Source organism: Eleginops maclovinus, chromosome 4 (genome assembly GCF_036324505.1).
Source record: "Eleginops maclovinus isolate JMC-PN-2008 ecotype Puerto Natales chromosome 4, JC_Emac_rtc_rv5, whole genome shotgun sequence".
In the NCBI taxonomy this organism is placed as follows: Eukaryota; Metazoa; Chordata; class Actinopteri; order Perciformes; family Eleginopidae; genus Eleginops; species Eleginops maclovinus.
In genome coordinates, this window is record NC_086352.1 from 20,319,574 (window position 1) to 20,337,093 (window position 17,520).

General features: G+C 36.9%; 1 protein-coding gene across 2 annotated transcripts in view; it reads left to right on the plus strand.

Annotated features, from left to right (window-relative positions):
• The window catches only part of LOC134863777 (glypican-6-like), a 120,398-nt gene that overhangs the window by 49,039 nt on the left and 53,839 nt on the right, over nucleotides 1-17,520 (plus strand). For both annotated transcript variants that reach the window (XM_063882471.1, XM_063882472.1), the window contains exon 3: nucleotides 9,232-9,623. In XM_063882471.1, the coding sequence (XP_063738541.1) occupies nucleotides 9,232-9,623 (392 nt within the window). The remainder of the gene's footprint in view (nucleotides 1-9,231; nucleotides 9,624-17,520) is intronic.

Below are 17,520 nucleotides of genomic sequence, written 5' to 3' on the forward strand. Positions count from 1 at the left end.
ATTAATGGCACCTTTTTGAACTCGTTATCAGTATAAAAGACACCTGTCCACAACCTCAAACAGTCATACTCCAAACTCCACTATGGCCAAGACTAAAGAGCTGTCAAAGGAGACCAGAGACAAAATTGTAGACCTGCACCAGGCTGGGAAAACTGAATCTGCAATAGGTAAGCAGCTTGGTGTGAAGAAATCAACTGTGGGAGCAATTATTAGAAAATGGAAGACATACAAGACCACTGCTAATCTCCCTCGATCTGGGGCTCCACGCAAGATCTCACCCCGTGGGGTCAAAATGATCACAAGAACGGTGAGCAAAAATCCCAGAACCACACGGGGGGACCTAGTGAATGACCTGCAGAGAGCTGGGACCAAAGTAACAGAGGCTACCATCAGTAACACACTACGTCGCCAGGGACTTAAATCCTGCAGTTCCAGACGTGTCCCCCTGCTTAAGCCAGTACATGTCCAGGCCCGTCTGAAGTTTGCTAGAGGGCATTTGGATGATCCAGAAGAGGATTGGGAGAATGTCATATGGTCAGATGAAACCAAAATAGAACTTTTGGTAAAAACTCAACTCGTCGTGTTTGGAGGAGAAAGAATGCAGAGTTGCATCCAAAGAACATCATACCTACTGTGAAGCATGGGGGTGGAAACATCATGCTTTGGGGCTGTTTTTCTGCAAAGGGACCAGGACGACTGATCCGTGTAAAGGAAAGAATGAATGGGGCCATGTATCGTGAGATTTTGAGTGAAAACCTCCTTCCATCAGCAAGGGCACTGAAGATGAAGCGTGGCTGGGTCTTTCAGCATGACAATGATCCCAAACACACCGCCAGGGCAATGAAGGAGTGGCTTCGTAAGAAGCATTTCAAGGTCCTGGAGTGGCCTAGCCAGTCTCCAGATCTCAACCCCATAGAAAATCTTTGGAGGGAGTTGAAAGTCCGTGTTGCCCAGCGACAGCCCCAAAACATCACTGCTTTAGAGGAGATCTGCATGGAGGAATGGGCCAAAATACCAGCAACAGTGTGTCAAAACCTTGTGAAGACTTACAGAAAACGTTTGACCTTTGTCATTGCCAACAAAGGGTATATAACAAAGTATTGGGATGAACTTTTGTTATTGACCAAATACTTATTTTCCACAATCATTTGAAAATAAATTCATTAAAAATCCTACAATGTGATTTTCTGGATTTTTTTTCTCATTTTGTCTCTCATAGTTGAGGTATACCTATGATAAAAATTACAGGCCTCTCTCATCTTTTTAAATGGGAGAACTTGCGCAATTGGTGGCTGACTAAATACTTTTTTGCCCCACTGTATATGTAATACATGCTACCACCTTAATCTCATATCCAGGAAACTGACAGGGAAATAACAAGTCAGGGTTCCTTGTAACTCCAATAATAAAAAGTCTCAAAAGAACAAACCAGAACTTGATCAGTAATATATTTTAAACAATATTTTTAAACTAGGAAGGGAATTTACATTATGAGTATTTTCCCTTTTTGAATGAGAAAAGCCGCCAAACATTCTGGGAAAACTGGAAAAAAAAATTCTGATCTGAAATGGGTCCCTTTGTAGTTTATTTTCTTAGGACAAAATAATGAATTTAAGCTGGAATTACTGACCTAACTGCTGCAAAGAACCAAAAAGACAAAAAGTAGCCATTTATCGTTGTCGATTTTTTTGGTCGTATTTATTCTGGAATTGTCGATCCTAACTAAACCAGTGTCCCAAAGGCCTGGACTCTGAGGGCATCCCTTTCATTCCCCGTAGTCCAATCTGGTTTGTTTTCTTGAGTGCATTGTCTGGTCAAAATGTCAGAGCTGTGTATGAAACTGAAACATACAGAGTATCTGTCTGGGGGATCACAATGGTTTCTTTTCCAGGGGCCTTTAACATTCATCTGCATTGCAGTTGTAAACTTTTTGGCAGTCAAGATCATTTTCCCCTGGTTTTCTGAAAGGATATCATACGTTGTTCTTTTGTGAGGCTTTAAACCCTCTGCTGATGCTTCATAGATCTTAGGCACCTGAAGCTCTGTTTTGTTTCTTTCATCAATGCCTTGATGGTCCTCTTGATTATAAATGTGGATGTTCTCCACTGTCTAATGGGATGTGTTTCCTCCTGTGTCATTAGGATATGTTAATTCATGATAATTAGGTCCTGTTACCAAGCTTTCCATTAATGAACGATTGGGATTCATCAACATGGATGTAGTTGAAAACAGATGTTTCTCAATGCTTAATGAATCAGGTCAGAGTATTTATTCAGGATGTTCGCATGTGTAGAATCCATGTAGAACTGGAGAAAGGCACTCAGTAATGAGGAAGCCCACAATTGTGTTCTAGTTACAATTTCCTTTCATGCATCTTCATTATGTAATACTGACCTGAACATCTTGAGGAGAGTGTGGGCAGAATTTTCAAAACATTAGCAACATATTTATGAAAAATTTGCACCGTTTGTAAAACTGGATTTAATAACTGTAACGCATTTGAAAATAACTTTTTCTGACCATGAACATAATTTAAAAAAAAACAACATTTCAGTTTGGTTTTACACTATTGTTATAACAAATATCCATAACTAGAGGAAAGACAGAATCAAAACATGTTTAAGGACTGTTTGTCAACACTGTGCAGAGTAACAGACAGGGCAGAAGACAAAATGATCATAATTGGCTGAAAACACACACACACACATTTTGTTGTATCTTGTGCAGGTAATGAATATTGGCGAGAACTAAACAAAACAAACCTGCAGTGATTTCAAGTATCTGTTGTGATACAGAGAAGTGCTTGCATCAAATTGTGAATGACAATGAGATGGAAATTACCTGAGCCTCTTTTAGTATCCGGTGCACACATGCTAACATTTTCTGGGCGTCTTTTAAAAGGAGGCACATAATAAACATGCTTTATATAAAGTGTGACGGCACCGTGGAATATACAACATTTTATAAAGTTACGTTTTTCTGTGATATAAAACCAAGTTTTATGAATAAAAAATACTTTCTTCATTAAGTATATACAAATATATAGAAGATAGTGTTGCTGTTATACATATTTGTAATTGTAATATCACTGTTACACACGTACTACACATGAACTTAAGTGTATTTTCACTGTGTAAGGATTGCAGCATCTCAAATATTAGGGATAAAATATGAGGATTCTTTACAATCAAATACGAAGTTATTTGCGTGGTATGTTAATGACACTTAAAATACCATGCAAACATGGGGGGGGGGGGTGTATATATCTTTAATAATTTTAGGACCATACTCTGAGTATTTTAGAAGATGTTTTGACATTAACCAATATTAAACTAGCGTTACTCCATTCATCTTGAATAACACACTGAACAAAGCAGTGAATGAAATGTGATTCTTTTGTCTTCAACCTGTAATGTGAGACGCTAAACGTGTCTGTAAGAGGATCTGCATCACAGGGTCAGAGCTGTGGTTAGGTGCTAGTCCAGCACAATTCACCGGTCAACCTTGAAGGTCACCAGTAAAGGCCTATATCAATGTTGTTGACTGTCCGATTTAAATAATTAAAGGAAAGAGTGGCGTATAAGACCAAAGCCTCCAGTATGCTAAGTTGCTTGTGACAGGGTCAAATGTGAAACTCCGCGCCCCGAAAAATCCCCATTACGGAGACATTTTTGAAAAGACAATTAATGTGACTTTTAATTTCTGAACTGCCTTTATCCCTAATATTCAACCATATTGCATCGTAACCGTCTCTGAGAGGACCGGCTCTTCACTAATACTAAATTGAATCGCTTCAACAAGTAGAAAAAAAATATCAACCTAAAAGTGATATGATAGGAGAAAACTGTGTAACACGGATGTCCGTGTGATTCATCCTCTAGGGAGCATTAATGTCTGTAAAAAATGTTTGATAGCAGCCCATCAAATAGTTGTTGAAATATTTCAATCTGTAACTCTGCCACCGCTGGAGTCATGCTGCTAAAAAATGTGTTATTACAATTTCCCTGTCTCATTTTCCCCCTTGGTTGTAAGAATCAGCAGAAGTTACTGCAATCGGAAATTCTACTTTTCACAAGTACTCCAGTGGTGAGAAGCAGGATGCTCTGTTTGCTAACTTGCAGTTTAAGTGGTTCTTTTGACTAAGGCTGTTTCAAAAATGTTCCCACTTTCAAATATTTGAGGATTATCAATGTGGCTGTCAACAACCTGTAGAATATAGAGCTTTAAAGAATATAGTATGCTTGACTAATAAAAGCCCTGTTTTTATTGTAGTGGCACATCTCAGCCTGTATAATTTAAGTAGACATAAAGCTATTGTGTCTTCACACATCAATATTTCAGGCATTTATGAATCAGATTCTAGATTGTACAAGGAAAGTGTTAATTAACCTTAAATTAATCATTTATTTTATATGATGTTTTAGATCCTCTGGCAATTAGACGGACAGTGCAACGCCTCTCTGACTTCGTTCATATTGCAATACATTACCAGGCTATAAGATATAAGATGTTATAATATCCAGCTAAGCTTTGTACAATGATTACCCTCCGGACATTCAGGGTGCTGGATCATTAATTGAAAATTGGTCTTAATTAACCACACTGATGCCATTGTTTGAGCCAATAAAATGAGTTTTCAAGCAATGTAAATTGAAATGAATGGGAGACTGCAGGTTATTTCTTTCTTCTTTGGATAAAATGTTATTATCAGAGATACAGAAAGGTCACCTTTATTAATCATCATAATTATTTACAGTAATTAGGCCAGATATCAAAGGAGCACATAACTGCTCTCAGAGAAAATTGATTCTTCATGCTCAAAATGACTTCAAGGGTACTAACACATTTTATATTATGTATGCAATTTGAAAATAACAAAGTCCGACCTCAATCACGACTGGCACTAATGTGGTTGTTCACCAAATCACTCATTTTATGTTGAATATTAAGCTTAGTATTTAATGTGCTTCCCCTGGAAAATATCCAAAGGTGGCATGATAATGGATGATACAAACAATTATTGTAAGCATAAGCAAACTAGAGTATAATGTATTCTATATATCTAAGTCACTCAATGAAATAAATCAAAACAACCAAAACTTCTTGACAAAAGATAAACATAGATGGTATGAATTGTTTTTGTACAGGAGTCAACACATTCAAAGTCCGACTGAGTTATTGTAAAATACAGCTCTACGTTTATCTACAGATAAGCTGGGATTGTCCATTGCCTAACACTTCATTCTGACATATTTGTAGCCATAATTTCATTATTCATAATTTTAAGATTAGCCAAATTTGTTGGTATTGTTAAAAAACAAAATTCAAAATTCAAATAGTGCAATATGTATTTTGTATTTATTAAAAAGCTAGTTCAATTAGTCAACAAGGACATTTTCGGAAAATCTGTTTCACATACTGTAGATAGCTCAGAAATTGGAGCCCTCTCTTTTTTTCTATTTTCTTGCAACAGCCATATTGCCTATTCTAATGTATTTTGATTTGTACAATTTTCATTACTCAAGAGACGTGGATGATTCCTACATGTATTGTATCAGTAAGCATACATCCATTTATTGACATGATGCCAAGTATTAAGACCCTAGATGCCGAATAGCTGAATTTTATCCAAGGTCAATAACTCTCAATGATAATACTTTGGCCAAATATATATTTTGGCTAGCAGAGAGCAATCCCCTCTTCATGAGTTGTCAGGCTGTAGCTGTTATCTGAAATTCTGACAACATTATGTTTTTTAGGTGGAAGACATTGAACTCAGATAGAGACCCAACAGTTATGCCAGAGAAGAATGGTGATCATTTCAGTGTAGTCACTTTTTACACTAGTTCAACAGATCTTGAATTCATGTAATATAACCTTAAACTTTGGTGTACGCTAACCAAGCAGTAGACTTGTTTGTAAAAATGCACACACGCACGCACCTTCAATAAAGAGACTATAAGTGTTGCTCCTCACACTTTCCATTGTTAAAGCACGCTCACAAGTGGGGTGTTAAGACAGACATTCACGAGAAAAAAAAAGTGTAAGTTGTTAGTGGTTTCAAGAATCCTACAGCCAAGATCCTGAAAGAGAAGATGTCTTCTGTTGTTAGGCAATTTACCAATTGTTTCATTCAAAAGGATTTTGATTGAAAAGTCAATAACAACAGTTCAATCACATCACCACAGCTGACTCAGCCACATATTCACCTAGACATAATGTTGAAATGCCTTGTCAGTCACTACTGGCTTTATTTTATTATGATAAAGTATCTAATTATGATCTATGAACAGTGTTTTCACAATAACTTCTGAAGAGTTGTGTTTGATCTTTCCATAATGACCTCTCATTCATTTTCTGGGAGTTAAATAGTGTGTTTACAAATTTTGTGAGCTCAGAATTTAATTCCCAGCACAATTGATCTCCAACCAGTCCTTTCTGTATACATAACTGGTTAATTCCTTACATGATTTACAATGGACTTCATCATTTTATATGCAGACAGGAAATACTGTCCAAATCTGTCTTTATTCTACCATTTCCACACACTCATATCATTGTTTACATTTCTAAAGCTAATTATGTGATGATTAAGAAGTTTTTGTTTTATAGTTGGACTCCTCTGTTTCTATTTCCTTGGCAGAAAGCTTATGATTTGCTTTTTCAAATAAAACATGTATTCATAACTTCTCAGACTGAACTCTTGGCAAGTGTTCAGAAACGCTTTAACATTGAAATGTATGTATGATTTGTTACACCCTACAACAGTACATGGTATGAATAATATTGTACTTATTTGGTTTTGTAGTATGAATTATCCTGAGCACTTCTGGTGCTAACACAGATACTAAATTGCATGCCACACAGGGGCTTATGTGTTCTTGATTTGGGGAATCAAAAAGTCGGCTCTTAATTCTTAACCAAATGTAGGTGTAATGGCAGGTCACTCAGTTGCAAAGAAACTAGAGTGAGTGACTAGGGGCTTGTCTTATTCCTTTTGAAGGTGTGAACATGTTTTGCTATTTTAATATATAAAGAAAAAGGGATTGGCAAAACAAATTGAAAAAGTGGTCAAAGGCAGCGTTATAACATGAACTATGATTCCCTGCAGTGTTTGAAGCGATGAGAAAGCTAAACCTCTGGCTGTACATTAGCATGTAGAGCCAGAGGATATGCTGATGTATATTTCAGCTAGTTTCTCTGGCACTTGAGCTGGTGGTTTTGCACGCGTTGCAGAACAGTGGATTATCATGCAGAGTTCACAGTTTGAGTCTTGAACCCAGCTGCAGTACCAGAGTTTGTGTTATTCCACCTGACATATGTAGTCAGAAGTTCATTTCAATATTGTCTTATCCCATCAATAAATATGACATTATGGGAAATGCTGAATATCATTAAAGGAATCTCACGGTGAAGTATGAGTTAACTGTAGGAGGTCATGAGTTGTTGTATAAATGACCCAGACTTAGTTTTGCATATTTAAGTTAACCAGCATTATATGGTTTTATTTAATTTGTGATACATTTGACAATTAGGAAATGTTTCATGATTGTTCATATCTTTCAACAACATCAGGGATGTTAAAATGATAAAGACATGTTAAAGATATACTCTATTTGTGTTCCTTCCTTACTTTACTCGACATCAAAGGTGCTTTTATAACCCACGGTATTTAGTTTTCCAAATGACCTGAACTCACCCTGAACCAATTATTAGATATGATAAGAAATAGTGCTGAAATGTTAATCCTAACATTCTTGCAATCAGAGATTCTGCTGCATTTTTACGATTTGAATGTTAGAAGCAGATTATTGTATTCCTTAAATATATATAGGTTAGGGTGCCGTCACTGTTGTGGGTTCTGATTCATTGTTCATTATGGTTTAGTACTATTATCAGAGCGGGATAATGTATTATTAGATGTAGATATAAACCATACAGCTATCATTAGAATTGCAACGACAGCCAGAATACCCAACAAGGAGAAAAGTCCCCATGTAATTTATAAGCAAGCAGGACACGTAAAATGAGGAGGAGAAATATTTGACATTTTTGCCTGAAGATTTTATGATCTTTCCAACATTTACCCCTGTGCACTGAGGAACATGGGATCCTATAAACTGCAGTCGTGTTAAGCTGCTGCTGATAAAAAGCCAACTTTTCCTAATTTTGCTGCTTCATAAAAGAAGCTTTTAAGATAACAAATGAACAGGGAACTATAATTGTGGAGAATTTATTGGAAATAAAAAGGGTTTATTTACCTTTGTTCAGCCAATCCTTGACCATTAGTCACAAAAATCCATCAACCTGCTCTTTTTAAACGACGTCGACTTGAGACAGGACTGTTAAACACCCATTTCAAGCATGTTGCCTGTTTTAATGGAGATTCTAAACCTAGGTAGGCCAAGCATGCAGAATTGTATCATTATTGAATTGTAGAAAAGAGCTTTAGTGGTCTTCTTTTCTAAAAAGGTGAGAAATGTCATGTAAAAAATGTTGGTAAGCTTTATTGTCTGATGTTCAACAGTCAGTAGCACACCACCACAGAAGATGGCAGTCAACAAAACTGAAATAGCAGTTCAGCTTTAAGGAAAGTTGGGAGACATTTGTTATAAAGTCTTCTTTTTGAATGATGTTACACAATGTGTGTGCTCTGAATCAATAATTAAAAAACATATAGGACTGCTTGTCTTGAATTATGGTATCTTATGTTTCACATACTCTTCTGACAATACAAATATACTGAAACACAATATCCAAAAATAGGCTCATAGGCCAGCTACCTTGCTGGACATATAAAATGTTTCAGGGCGGAACTAATGTGTCTGGCAATAACGTTGGGTGCTCAGGATGATAAGGTATAGTGTCTATGTCTAAGAATTATGAATATATTGTTACAGTATGCAAGCAGAACCTTTACATTAATTATTCATGATTCTTGTGGCCCATTATTTCTCCTTTTAAATTATTAATGCTTTGGACCAACTTTCTTCACATAATCAAGTACTTATGTTGGCTGATATAGATTGCTTCTATATATGCAAAGAGGGACATAAGATGAGACATTAAAGTACAACAACAGACACTTACCTTAAACCAGGCCTTTGTGCTTTCAAAGCCTTTTGTCTGGTTTATATCACAGGACATAGATACTGTAAATAACAGCACAATGACCCAGCTGTTTGTCTTTTCTATCCCTCCCTCCTTACCCCAAATCATCCATCCATCTAGAGTTTTTCTTGGAGCTGCTGGACAATTCTGAGAAGTCTCTCAGTAGTGTGTTCACACGGACATACAAGAAGCTGTACATGCAGAACTCTGAGGTGTTCCAGGACCTTTTCACTGAGCTGAAGCGTTACTACACGGGGGGCAACGTCAACCTGGAGGAGATGCTGAATGACTTCTGGTCCAGGCTGCTGGAGCGCATGTTCCAGTTACTCAACTCCCAGTACCACTTCACAGACGACTACCTGGAGTGCGTCAGTAAATACACAGATCAGCTGAAGCCCTTTGGAGACGTGCCCAGGAAGTTGAAGGCCCAGGTCACCAGGGCCTTCATAGCTGCACGGACTTTTGTCCAGGGGCTAATGGTGGGCCGGGAGGTTGCCAACAGGGTCGCCAAGGTGAGTTCAATTTCCTTTAATAGCTTTTCGACTGTTGTCCTGTGGGCTTGTGATCCGTTGCTGTCGGGCAGTGTTGTATTTTAGATTTATATTTTTGTAGTATCACGTTTTGCAAATGGCAGAAGGGGATATGTCTCTATGTGATAATGATACCCTAAATTATTCTAGTCGTTCCTTGGTGTTTTTCTGATTTCTGATTGAGAAATATGGTTTGAGGATTCAAACATTCATATAATGCTATTTGTGGCTACTGTTTTAAAGTATATGCACACTACCAAAGGATATCCACCTACAACTTTTTATTTATCTGCATTATTCATACTTTCATTGTTGGAAATCTCTTCTCTGGACTTTTCCTGGAATGGATTATTTGCATCTGAATTATTTAATAAAAGCTCAGAAATATAAAAGAATTGTTTTGGTTCCATATGAGGATTTTTTTTAGCAAGCACTTGATCTCTGGTTATGAGTTCCAGTACCAGATTGTTTTTCACAGTACACAGTGTGCTAGTATGCACATTTCAGAAGAAGCACCCGCCGAGAGTAAAGCTTTGCAAAAGAGTGAAGATTAAAGCATATATCCCCCGAGATTTGTGATGTGGTTTTGTTTGCTCTTTTTCTATTTGCTATTCTCATTGTGCTACTTTTTGGACATTGCTTATTAGGAAAACTAGTGACATTTCTCTTGGTGACAATTAATAAGGCAATATTCAAAAGTGTTTCTTTCCTGTTGCTCATAGTTTGTTTTGAGAACTTGGTTGATTTGATTCTGAAAAATATGTTTTTAGAGCATTATCAAATACTGCAGATTAGAAATGTGTTTTCCAAGGCTTAGCGGATATTTTTTCTAAGTCCATGTTAAACACAGTAAGTTACGCAACTGTTTTTCATCGACGTCTAAACTGTAAAAATGATATAACCAAAGCTGTTTACTGTTGATGGTGCAATGCATTGCTCAGCTTTATGAAACAAATGCAATAACTTGATAACACTGGTAGGCAGACCTATTTATGGCAAAATAGTATCTGCACAAATATATACAACATTAATGTTTAATACAGAGTTTGGGTTTCCTGGGAAATGAATGAACACAAGTATTTGTTGCATGAGAAAAAATCTAGTTTTAATTCATCTACAGTATATCAACAATAACTATTCACTTAAGCTTATTTCAGTAGATCCTTTGATATGCTAGGAAATGTGAGGAACTTATCTCAAGTTTCTCAGACTCTAAGGTCATGTTTTTAAAAGGTATGGCTTGATCTGAGCTATAGTCTAAAACTCAATGTTGTTATATTGACATGATAACATTACAACTTGAACTATTCATTCATGAACATAGTTGCTAGTTCATTTTCTTTTATTGACTCAGCTGTTCAATCAACTATACATACTGTAATATTAACACATTTATTCTTATATGTACTTTTGAGACCCGTTTCAAAATGCTGTACTAGGAATGAATTATCCTTTAAAATAAAGTAACACCAAAAGTAAAGTGTTTGAATGTAGTGTTAAAACTGTAGTAATTATTTTATGTTTTTGAAGAATTTGTGTCAACAACACATTAATTGAAATAGAGTTATGTTAGAAAGCCTAACGCACACCGACTACTGGCTACTTTCAAATTCATAATTTAGTTTTCTGTCTTCCCTGGACCAGACGCTAAACCATTTCCAACTTTTATTGTGTCTGAAACTGAACCATCAGCTTGATATACTATCACCCCTGCCTGCCACGCAATGTCCTCACACAATTCTGGATTGTTGTTGGAATATACATCATGATGGTATGTACTTGTTAAAGTGCCATATCCTTCAAGCCGAACACTGCTCCAGTATATCATCACCGAAAACTCAATCATATTGAATTGGTTTATTATTTTGTTGCCACTGAGCTAGCTGTCCACTGTTCCTCAGTGACATTTCAGCCATTTCCGATAAAGATTTCAAATAAGCACCTCTGTACATCTGTCCTCGGATTTAAAATGCAACCTCACTCTGGATTAAATCCAATATTCCTTGCTTCCTCATTAATTATGAAGTGGAGCCAGGAAAAGCTGTGGCGTTGTTGAAGGCTGTCAGGATAGTGAACAACCATAGAACTGAAGGTGAAGATTTGCTTGACATGACAAATCACCTTGACCTAAGAATCACCCTGCATACTTGCTGCTTTCAGCGACAAAAAGCCACTTCCATCTCCCTCAAAACAGCTTTAGTGTACAAACCAATTTCTCACTTCTTAGGTGTAAACACAGCCGTACGGTATATAAGGCACTTTCTGTTCAATTTCACTTCCAATAACAGAGATGTACTTTTTGCTGGAACGCTATATTTGTGCAATGTTATATCTACAATTACATAAGAAATCCCTCTTTTTGCTGTTTTGTGTCATTCAGCAGCAGAGGATATTTTACAAAATATCAAGAACAAATGGCGGTGCTATCAGCCATAAAAACTATATTGAGGAAAAAATCAAGTGAAAACTAAAAATGTACAGGTCATTTTTGTTAATGGTAAAAGGACAAAATGTATGTATTTACTATAGACCTACAACCATATGTGTGGACTGTTGCTGTATTAATAACTGTTAATGGATTTTGGATCACCTCATCACAAATGCTTCGTAGTATTGAAGAATGCCCAGTAGTCATGAAATAAAATCAATCAGGGGAAAAGTCTGAAGGAAATTCTTCATATTTGGCACCCAGTCCACTTGGACTCGAAGATGAACTGGCCATAACTCAAGAATGAATATGCTAGTTCTAACTTCCAAGAATAGTATAACATAATGATGTGATAACATTTTGGAAGGAAATGAATGTAAACTCCAAATTGACTGATTGGTGAAGGCATTAAAAACCGTGAGGCTTCTTCTTGTATTTTATGGCACTTAAAGCACATCTTATCCATGTTCACTTAGAGGAGTGGAGATGGAGATTCTTGTTGACCTTGGATCACCTGACCTTCTTTTTTGACCTTCTACTGCTGCCAATTTTCTGAACAATTATATTGTATCTCATTAATTATACATACGGCATCTTTGGGGTCTACATCAGTCAAAATGTTCTCTCTTTCTTTTCCTCTTTTACTATAACCATTTTAACACTAAGGTACATCTTCAGAACTACAACATTTCTTTCATAATTTTATTTCTGAAGTTAAATGCCTCCAGTCCACATGTCAAATGTCCTTGGGCAAGATACTGAATCTCAATTTGCTCCCAAAGCCACCACCGTCAGTGTGTGAGAGTGCCTGAATGAGAGGTAGATTAGATCCTGATGAGCAGTTAGGAACCTTATATGGCAACCTGACCATCAGTGAAAGAATGTCTGTGTGAATGGGAAAATGTTGGCAGCTTCAGTGGTGGGAAAAATAGAGAGTAACTACATAAATGAACATTTCTTTAATATTTACTAACTAATGAGAAACATTATAAAAGGGTGCAGAAAATATCATCTTTTACCCGACATTTATATAACAAATTCCTGCTGTACCGCCGATGGGGAGGGGCTATTACAAGGCAACATCAAGGCTCTTACTCAAATATCTAAATCAGCCGTGAAATCCAGAGATTTTTAAATGACAAAATGTGCCTTTATATGAATGTTTTAACCATCTGTCTGTTCAATTTTCCATGTGACTTTAATAAAGGATGGTGCCCTGATGATGATGATGAGCCATACATAATTACTGATAACAGACAGCTCTGCATGCAGTCCAGTCAGAACAGGAGAGATATCATTCCATAAAATGAGATTCAACTCAACTTGCACTGAACAGTTTCCTGCACCCCAATCCTGGATTAAGAGCAAAATCTGTTTGGATTACAGTTTATGATGACCATTAGGAGTTTTATCCTGGGGGTATTTAAAACACAGTCCAACCACATTAAGACCTGCTCAGAGAAGATTGCAGGGATTTGGACCTTTTGAAAGGTTTTGAGTTCAGGCATTTTGAGCACTTATATCTCATGCTGCATATTTGCAGGAAGCCAGCCTGGTCCATGATGCATATTTAGTTGTGATGGTGTAAGTATGTTAGGTATTTTGCACTGAGGGATTTGTTTTTCCTGATGGATTACACTGTCATGTTGATCTCATTATACACTCATTTCCTACCATGAACTGTCAGATCATTTGACATTAAGCTTCAAGGCAGTTTCTAATCTGTACACAACATATACTTTAGATTACTGCTCTTCCAGATTATAGTCTTTTCTAACTTGAGAAATATAAACCAATAATATTGTTGTCTTTGCAGTTTTATTAATTCAATGCCATATAGCGTTTTAACACACTTACTGTCAAACACATCAGTTAAAATGTATTCAGCACTTAAGAATAAATGCTCAGACAACAGTGTCACACAAAGTCGCTCCTTTGAATTTTTTAACAGTTTTTCAAACTTAGTAAATGGTAAGATCGCATTCTGTCAGTGGCCAAAATGAAAAATATCTTTCAATTCCTAGTACTCCAAACAAAAATGGACTTAACGCTGATTACCTCTACTTCTTACACAACTCCCTACATTTATTATAGGTTTCAAACCATAGACTGTATATATAAAGTTTCAAACACATTCGGAAGAAAATATAATTACATTAAATTTGAGTAGTTGTATTTAAGATTGCAGTAAATATTTGACCCCTCTGCTGGCAGGGGGGTCAATGTACTGAGGAAATGAATCAAATGAGTGACAGCAGATTGCAAAGAGGTGACCGGTGGAAACACTGCCATGCTTATACATTATGGAAGTGCAACGGCCAGTGGGTTAACCTGATCACGCAGGGAAAATATTTGCTACAATTCAGCCAAAAATGAATGCGACTAAAGTGATGAAAACCCTTGAAGATGGCTTACATTGCAAGATTTTATATATTAACTTTTGTGTCACTAAAGTCTTCTGGAGGAGTATTGTATGAACACGTAGCTGTGTCACAAATCAATTCTACATGCCACCTGTATGTAGTTTATATTAACTTTCTGAAGTGTCTTTTCTGTTTACAAATCAGAAACTTTAACCTTGAATTGTAAACTTTTAGCCAGAGAAAGCAAAATGTTTCTTTTGGTGATGCATTATTATAGATTCTGTAGTTTTCCCACCACTGCCTGCAGTTTATCTTAATTTTATTGCAGCTGTGAACAGCTTCCTTTGTGCAATACATTGTGGTAGATAATGGGGTTAATTTAAAAGCACTTTTCACCCCTTTTTCATTTTACTCTGCACTTAAATGAAAGGAAATAGTGTTTCAAATTGATTTTGCTACTAAAATAAATTATACATAACAGGAGGTAGCAGTTCAATCGGCATACTGTAGTGGTCATGTTCAGCCAATAATTTATGGGTTGTGGTTTTTCGCTGTCAAGTCATCATATTCTGTTAAACTGTTCAAGTGAAGCTGGTTTACTTAGTAGGATAAAGCACATTATCATGAGTTATTTTTCCATTGGATTCTTATGACATACTGTGCAGCAGCAACAATACATTTGATTAATCCATTGCCATAAAAATTAAAGGGAAACTCTTGGATTAATCGTTTGATTCACTTTCTGAGCAAGAATTCCAAACCGTCTCTGGTTTCCATCAAAGTAAAGATTTGCTGCACTTCTCTGCTCGTTATACCCACTTAACTGAATATTTTGGGGTTTTGGCTAGTTTTTCGATAATGTCTTTTATGTTATTGCACTATAGAAAGTCCAATGGTTAGTCAGTCAGATAATAAACATGGATGGAAAAAAAAATATATATATCCAACAATTAGGTAAAATACTCGTCTGAACAGAGATGATAATTTCATGGCGACCCCAATTTGCTGTACAATAGCTCTCAAATCAGGATGGGCATTTATCGATGTTTCCTTAAATTTCATATACACAACTATTAATAACTCAATGAGAAAAACTCATTTGCAGATTAATCAATAATGAAAATAATGTTATACTGTTATATATAAAGCATATACAAATCCTCTTTCTTAATTAATTGCTCATACTGTACACAATGCTCTTTGACACGGCAGTGCAATGCCAAAGGAATTGGTTGCGCTATTTTTGTATGTACACATTTTATCACTAATTAAAGAGACAAGCACTACTAATGTCTAATGTTAATGTACTAATGTCTTCTTTTAATCAAAGAAGTGATAATATATTACAGTGTCGTTTACATGGGATCTAGTAGAGTCTCATATTTAAGTATCTGTATTTGTGTTGAATATGATAGAAAGAAGACTAAAAAAGTTTGGCAGCAGACTGCTCAGGGCTGATTAAGTGACCTCCTCTGACCAAGAGTATGGCTCATCCATGTTTCTCAGCTGAGGCCCACTTCTAGAGATGCACTCTCCCTCTCTCTGTCTCGCTCTCTCCCTCTCTCTCTCTCTCTCTCTCTCCCTCTCTCTGTCTCGCTCTCTCCCTCTCTCTCTCTCTCTTTCTCCCTGTCTTTGTCTGTCTCTTACTCTCACTGGCTCACAGCTCACACAGCTTGCTGGGGATAAGGCCTCAGCCACAGTGCTGTGACGGCAGATGGCAACTGGCTCAAAAAGGTTGGCACGTCATTGGGAAATGTGCTGCACCAAAGATGTCCTTTTTAATTAAAAGATTTTGATCTGTGGTGAACTGCAGAATGTTGGAAAATGAGAGACAGCATGTGGTCTGAAATGCAAGGGCATGATATGAAAGGATAATAAAGAAAAATACTGTATATACATCTCTCTAAAGTATATGTTTTTTAAATTCATACTGAGAAATCAAACAGATGCAGACGCAGTCAGTCTGATACTGAGTGGGAGGACTCTTATACAATAATACAAGAGGATGGAAAAAAGTAAAAGATTTATGAAAAAATCCATCAAATTCTATGAAAATATCTGTCTAACCCAACAACGAGTGAAAATATGTCACATCAGTTGACTGTGCCAACACAGATCACGTCTTATGACTACTTTTTTGCACCTTGACTTAAAGTATATGGCACCACATCTTTATTTAACAAGCACTTAGAGTAGGTTGTCAGCACCGATGTTGTGACATTTGTTCTGAGGTTTCTTGGCAGCCGCATGAGACCTGGTTGCCCCTGAAATTCAGGCTGGGCTGCAGACCTTCAGAGTCAGATGGACACAGGGTGAGTGCTCTGCTTTAATCCAGGAGGCGCCATGACAGATTGATAGGAATATAGTGTACTGTATGCGGGATGTGTACCCACCAGAGATGCATAGAGGCTCACGGTACGCTGTGCCCAGTCATTGAGCAGCCTGGTCTTGGCTTTTAACATGTTTGCACTTGTCTTGGTAAATTAAAGAAACAGTCCCAACTGCTCCTCCAGACATGCCACATAGCATGGTACATGTCAGGGTAGATCAACGGTCACAGGCCGCCCAGTAGCGCTGTGTTGTTTTATGGAGGCACAGCTGCTCACATGTGGATTATATTGCCAGTCTCAGACATTCATTGATTTGACAGCAAGTGATTTTTAGTGCGGTCTCTCTGGAATTGTCTTTGGCTCCATCTTACATCCAACATGGTGAGTGGAGGGAGACTCTAAAGTTTAGCACAGAGAGGAGATGCAAAGTAGACTGTATTTTTTAATCAAAGACAACCTTTACGCATACACTCATATTGTATGCAGTTCTTCATCTTTTTATGACACTGTGCAGAGTATCCCCGAGAAATACATTCATTATGGCAACTGACTATATTTAGGCACCGAAATTACTTAATGTTAATGTTATATTACCAGTAATACTGAGAGTCATGCCTATGGTTTGAGCTCCAATAATGTCGTAACCTTTGAGATGTATCTGATCTCAATTCTGCACTTGGTTTAAACTTTAACAGGGTAAAATATGTTATTAACTTACCTCATGTGTAAGTAAAACATTGTTCCTAATTGCGTCTCCA